We start from the raw sequence: 7065 nt of genomic DNA on the forward strand, positions 1-7065 counted from the left end.
CGATTAATTATGAGCTCAATTTTATGTACTTTACAAATAGGTTTAGCTAAACCAATTAATAATTTCTTGAATATTCATTCCCAAATCCATTGCTTGCAGAGTTGACAATCCCGGCCATCCTGTTTCGGCTGAGAACTTCCTCCGATAAAGACCTTATGGCCAATGATGACATGCTGATCCCACTCTTGCCTATCAAAGACGGTGAGACATACAACGTCGAATCAGGTCGTGTTACCTCTCCTGTTATCGGCACCTACAGCTTCATACACCAATACTGCGTGGCATCAAACAGATTCGCGGAATGTCCTTGCAGAGGGGTGCGATCATCGCGGCGCGGTGGACCCAGTGTGACAACCTGCATTCGATGACGTGGCTGCAGGCCGGGCATCAGGTCTGTGTCAGATGAACGTACCCCACCCTCCTATTCGAGGATCATTATGCGTGGACAACGTTCACTGGTGCCTTGATGTATGTTTGAGTCTCTGGTTCATGTATAGCGTATCATTATACAACACGTATGTACATTATTGATAATACCTGATACATTCTTGTTTTATGTTGTCGTTTTTGCAATTTCAATAAAATGTCAATTACAAAATATCGAATAACGTGGAAAAAAAAAAGAAACATATTTACGAAGAGTTAGATATTTAGTCTATCAACGTTTGCCTTGTTTATTTGTTTGATATTTGTATTTTGAATAATAAAAAATAAAAAACATATATAAGCATATTGTGTTCTTTCACATTTACTCTATTGTAAGTAACATTTGGCATTATACGACATTGATCAACAGTATATATTCATATGTGTGCGCCTTTCGCATTAAAGAACACGTGTTTACACTCATCCTGTATATTCTTTGTTTATCAGCTGATTAATACTTATTATTAAAGCATAATTTTAAAACCCAAGCCCTTAGGAAAACGTTTGGAATTCAAGCGACATCCGAAAAAAATGTGTATAAGTAAAGAGTGTTTTCTATCAAATGTTGATACTTTAATTCTATAATGTCGCAGAACGTCCGACGAAATGTAGTCACAAAATGTATAAGGTCGATAGCAGGGAAAGAAACATTGGGAGAAAGAGGTTTATTTTAATATCGAATACAAATGATGACATGTTCAAAACAGAGCATTGTTTTCAAATGATATTAAATTACATGTATATGTCTTAACCTTACCTTGTGATTATCATATAATAACAATTGGAAAATGTATCAGCGCATTACATTAATCATCAATCACTCAAATAGCCGGCGTGTTACAATTAAATGTAATAGATCCATGCATTTAACTCCTATCCTACAAATATCTGACCACTCACACTTTCGGAAAAGTATCTGTGAACCAAAGCGCCGGAAAAGGTGGCCCATCGATACGGATCGTCCTGGTAAAATTCTGAATCATTGGTGCAACGTACCCAGACCCTATCCCCCTTCGGGACCTTAGAAAGCGCCTGAAGACTCGCACACTGTGCATACTCGGCACCAACAATCTCTCCTCGTTGCAAAGGGTTCCCGTTCTGAACAAGCTCCAGGTTACCGACTGTTCTTGCTTTGACGCAGTACTGAACCGTGAACGTGTACAGGCCGCTTACCGGGGCCGTGAACTTTCCCGTGACGTTGTTGTAGCCTCCGCCGTCGTTTGTCTCGATGTGGATGTAGATCGCGCTCTCGTTACTGTGTAGACTCGTGTTTGAAAGGTTACGAGCGCTAAACATTACCACCGGCACCTCCGTAGATACTAAAGGGCAGATATAAACATTTTAATACAATCGGCTGTGATAATTGAAACACGTATTCATAACTTCGATTTTTTTTTAACATTTGTTTTTTGTAAATTAGCCCAATAACAGCCCATAAGAAAATAAAAATTGTAAGTAGATTACATTGATATAAAAACAGCTTCGGTCGCTCTCACGGACATGTCTTCGTTTAAGTTGCATGTATCTTGGCCTAAAACTAACAATATTCAATAACACCACATTTTGAATAGGTTTCAAGCGAGCGGACTGATTCAAGATAACTTCTAACCTAAATGGTTACAGCTTGGTTCGTTGCAGATCTCATAATTTATGCTTTCACCAAAGCAGTGGTGGCCGTCAACTGAGGGAAATGGGTTGTCGCAGTTCCGGTCGCGTCTGCGCAGACCCGCCCCGCACGTGACACTGCACGAGCCCCAATTTTCCCACTCGCTCCAGCCTCCATGCACTGTAAAGAAGTATAATGGAATATCAGCGCTGATGCTTTATTCCAGTTGATCGATTAATATACAAATATTAAATGTTATTGTTTTTTCGGACAAATGGCGCGCTTATATGTGACCAAATGCGTATGTCGATAGATGTGGTATTGTTATCTCAATATGATTTCTTGCATTGTTTCCCTGTATTGCGTGCGTGTTATCAGTATACAATATAGTGTGATGTCGTAGCATACAAGAACAAGTCCTTGCATACTATGTGGACAACGAAACGAAAATGTACCACACAGCGCTGTTCATGGTTTGATGGAATTGATCCATATGGTTGATGGTTTTTAGATATTGTCATTTGTTACCAATGCAATATTCTTAATATATTTTGTTTCATGAGTTAGAGACGGATATTTTGTTTTACGATTTTATTGCGACATGAAGAAACAAACACATTTTATTCACGATGGTATCATGTAAACGATATTTTATGTTCAGAAAATATAACCTTAAAACTGTTTGTGGTTTGTGGCTTATGGAAACATCCCAAACAAAGGTTTACACACCAGGACAAAGGCCGAGGTTGCACGGCACAGTCTCGTTTGCAGGTCCATCGCATTGCAGACCTCCATTCTCTGGTTTCGGTGAGGAGCATTCTCTCGTGCGAAGTTGAGTTCCGTTTCCGCAAGTGACGTCACAGGTTGAGAAATTGCCCCAATGCGCCCATCCACCGTTAACTGTAATAATTGACTATTTTAATCAAGCAATCAAAACGTGTTTTTTTTAATTTTTAAGAAATACACTCTCATTAAGAGAATTGTTCTTAAACATATTGAATCGGAGATTTTAATACGCTAAATTCGTCAGCAAATACGTGTTTAATGTATTGTCGCCATATTTTGACATACGCACATCCTTATCTACGTTCATTAGTTGTTGTGGTATCGCGTTGCTTATGATGATACACATACCAACATTACATAATATGCAGAACTTTTGGCAAAGTTTCATAGCATTCCTGATGTCTTTGCATATTAGAAGAGTTTCGTTTAACACCTCGCAATTGGGTATACTGTCGTTGCAATCTGAAATGCAAAACAAAAATTATGCATAGATACATACAATAGAATTCACAGTTTACTGTATGTCATTAATCTTGATAAATTTCCACACATATATAATTCAATCTCTTAAAATTAAAATAAAACATTTTGCACATTGAATGAACCATTTTCTAACACATTTCAGCAGGATTGTTATTTGCTGCACGTTATTGGAGTGACAAAACGCGTGATATGTTGGTGAAATGAAAAGACTCCACCACATTTTGAACATTTTAAGGTTTATCTACACGCTTGTTAAAAAAGAAAGTAGGATCACTCATGCCTGAATTCCTCATATAAAGTATGGTATCATTCTGTTACTCCTACCTGATCGTGTATAATCAGTTTAGTTATAATCGTTTAATACAAGTAAAGCTTTAGACATATACTTGCCTCGATACACAGTTGTCATGCTTATTGAAGGTGTTGTATTGTCCATATTTCCGTCTGAAAAAAAAACGGCATTTTTCCAAGGAAACAAGAAGAGAGTAACATCGATGGTGGTGCGTTTTAAATATAATTGGAAACATAAAACTAAAAAAAAAATATAAAGATAGAAATTAACCCGGTGGTGCTTAATTTAAAGAACCCAAAAGCTGAGAAGAGCGAATATAATATTTATATTTTATGATAAGTGCAGCTAAACTTTCAGTAATGTTGTATGTTCAGTATTAGGTCTTATAAAAGAAGTTTTGAAACTTTAAAGTTTGTATATTTTAGATCGAATTATTGAGCGACATTCATCGATACCGCTCCCGACAGTTATCGGACAATCGAAAGAAACAACAAAGAAAAAATTGGGATAGTCGAACACAGTCGGGAGCTTTCAGAAAATGCCGAGATCAATCTTGAATCGCATTCAGGTAATTTGAAAAAATTGTTGGCTCGCATAACGGATTTAGTATATCTAGTGATGGAAATAATATGTGTTGAATTAGATCAATAGTTCATCACAGCGACATAATAATACAAAACAACTTAACTAGTGAATTAAGAATATGATAATGTTCAGAAACTATCTACATTGTATAACACGTTGCAACGATTATTTGTGTAACATGTTTTACTATTTACCAGTTGTGTGGCCATGTTGTCCGTGTTGGGCTGTCGTTTTGCCATCCGCTGTGTGAATACCTATACAATAATATAACTTCCAAACAGAATATATAAAAGCAAGGCATTAACCGTCGGTTGGGTAGATTTTCTGGATTAATGGAAATATGGTTGGATGGTTTGCTTGATGAAAGAACGAATGGATTGATAGATAAATGAACGAATGGATGGATGGATGGATGGATGGATGGATGGATGGATGGATGGATGGATGGATGGATGGATGGATGGATGGATGGATGGATGGATGGATGGATGGATGGATGGATGGATGGATGGATGGATGGATGGATGGATGGATGGATGGATGGATGGATGGATGGATGGATGGATGGATGGATGGATGGATGGATGGATGGATGGATGGATGGATGGATGGATGGATGGATGGATGGATGGATGGAACAAAGCGAGCAAGGCATTATTTCTATTAAAAATGAAATGAATCAAGAGAAAGAACCACTTACATAAAACATGGAAACTGGTCAGTAATATTATCCAAATGTCAACTGAAAAAAATAAAAATATGTCTACGGGCATACCAATACATGTTTCATGTTAAATTATTCATGAAATGTTAATCAGTTCAATTAAACACATTTTTTCGTTCTTAAAACTAGCATATTAGATATCTCTAAATAGACAAAACAACGACAAAGTGTATTGAAGTACAAACACGAGTGTTAACGATTAACCCTTAACAATAATATCACCATGTTTATATTCTTTTTTTTTTCGGAGCCATTGAAACTGAAAAAAATATTGCAAAAATATAAACTGATTCGAAATCAACATAGTAAATTTAATGGAACAATTAATACTATGTACATCTAATCTCGACACCGTTAAAACTGAAAAAAATACACATACCTTTTGCCATTTTACAGCACAAATCAGCAAAAACGTTACAACCAAATGACCCCAAGTATCAGCTCACTTTGCATAGCACTGTAGCATAGGACACCTGGCACGCCAAAGATTTGAAGTCGTACACAAGACACGGCACGTTATCTAATGCATGTTAAACATTAAGAGGCTTGCATCTAAATTAATTGTACTGAGGTGTCACTTTTTGTTATCTTCGTTTACAACTCTTGTCTTCCGAAAATAGTTCTATATATTTCAAAAGGCTAACTATGATGCCGAAAAGTGAAGTTATTTAACATCAAACTATTTCCTTAGTACAAAATGCATTAATACTAGTATTCATTTTCAAAAAAACAATAAATATTTTATTGCGCACTTAGTACAAAAGTACTTCATTAAGCTTGATTGACGCCATAGTCATTATCGTGTACAAAAACTAAACCGTTTATGATTACAAAAACTGTCATAATAAAACTGATTTAAATGTATGGTTTTGAAATAAGGTCGATTGGAAAAGCAATAGAAAAGATCTCCGTAATATTTAATTGTCACAGTATAAGAGAGGGGGTAATCAAGTGACAAACAAGATAGCGACGTCCATGCCGAGACAGGTAACCATAAGCGGACAGGGAAGCTACTCGGCCGCACATGACATAAGACCCATTTTCCCATGATACGGCTCATCTAGGGTAGAACAGTCATTAGTCTCGGCCAATTTAAAGAGTCTACACATTACGCAATAATTTAAGCTATAGAAAAAATATGTCTCGTTAAATGGCAACACGCGTGATGATTAAGAATACTAAATATCCATCTATCAATCCCATGTCCGACAGACGAACCCTCCAGGCACTTGAGAAATTGGAAACATTAATTTCGCAGTCCGGTCACGTATATGACGGCCACAATTGTCCCGAGGAGGTATTAGATTATGGATAATAAATGGAAATGTGAGACGTAACTCAGTCAAGACAATCGTTTGATTACACCGGTTGAGTAAGGCGTGCATATTAATAGCTCTAAGTCTTAATAATATCTTATTTATTTCGATTGTGTTCATGCCTTGACTGTTGGGTCCGGAAAATACGATATAATTGGTTCATTGCTATTTGTATCTCGCATTTAGATGTCCTATTTTAAATTAACTTACCTAGACTATACATATAACTGCAAAATAACGTATCCACCTATGTTTTGCGTAAATGCAGTCAACTTACTTGTGACAGTGGCCTTACATGCAAAAGATTGCGGTAGAAAAGGTAGTTGTCAAACCAGGGTAAAAAATGTTTAAGCAAATATTTGATATAGAAATAGTGTCTTATTAATGTTCAGCGTGATTCTAATGCATTGTTACACAACGTTTACTCCAAGTCCTTTTAAACACATACACATATCTGATTTGATTCAAATCTTACATGTTAAATAACGTTAAGTGTATTTTGAAAGGGAGACAACCGCTCAAACATGTATTTATTGAACGCCAATAGTCGCCTATCTTTTTCGGACGAATTTGTTGATTAAACAGTGTCACTGCGTTTTGAAGCTCAAAGACAAATAATACCATCAAGAATCTCATCAAGAGCAAAAACATAGGTTATTTATATATACAAGGAGAATCTAAATGGCAATTGTACTTGCTACGTATTAATTCATTCTGCAGTAATGTAATGTGATGAACGTACCCGTCTGCATATAGATTCGACATTAAATAAGAGTTTGTTTATCCGTAACCTGTTTACATCTGAACAGCAACAGCACTCGTCCAGTTGCAATAAGACGTATAATCC

The 7065-nt window shown here is 36.5% G+C and overlaps 1 protein-coding gene across 3 annotated transcripts; it reads right to left on the reverse strand.

Annotated features, from left to right (window-relative positions):
* Nucleotides 1-1076: 1076 nt before the first annotated feature.
* Nucleotides 1077-5525, reverse strand: LOC127877482 (uncharacterized). 3 transcript variants are annotated; one of them, XM_052423407.1, is made up of 8 exons: nucleotides 5282-5525; nucleotides 4879-4920; nucleotides 4373-4420; nucleotides 3692-3745; nucleotides 3167-3280; nucleotides 2762-2932; nucleotides 2036-2212; nucleotides 1077-1745 (listed from the first exon to the last, which is right to left on the reverse strand). In XM_052423407.1, exons 1-8 carry the CDS (start codon nucleotides 5289-5291, stop codon nucleotides 1300-1302), a joined length of 1062 nt encoding a protein of 353 aa, XP_052279367.1. In that variant the 5' UTR covers nucleotides 5292-5525; the 3' UTR covers nucleotides 1077-1299. The 3 variants fall into 3 exon arrangements, with proteins under 3 accessions (XP_052279367.1, XP_052279366.1, XP_052279368.1); XM_052423406.1 differs by having other exon boundaries at nucleotides 4373-4432; nucleotides 5282-5524; XM_052423408.1 differs by lacking the exon at nucleotides 4373-4420 and having other exon boundaries at nucleotides 5282-5518.
* Nucleotides 5526-7065: the final 1540 nt, after the last annotated feature.

Source organism: Dreissena polymorpha, chromosome 4 (assembly GCF_020536995.1).
Source record: "Dreissena polymorpha isolate Duluth1 chromosome 4, UMN_Dpol_1.0, whole genome shotgun sequence".
In the NCBI taxonomy this organism is placed as follows: Eukaryota; Metazoa; Mollusca; class Bivalvia; order Myida; family Dreissenidae; genus Dreissena; species Dreissena polymorpha.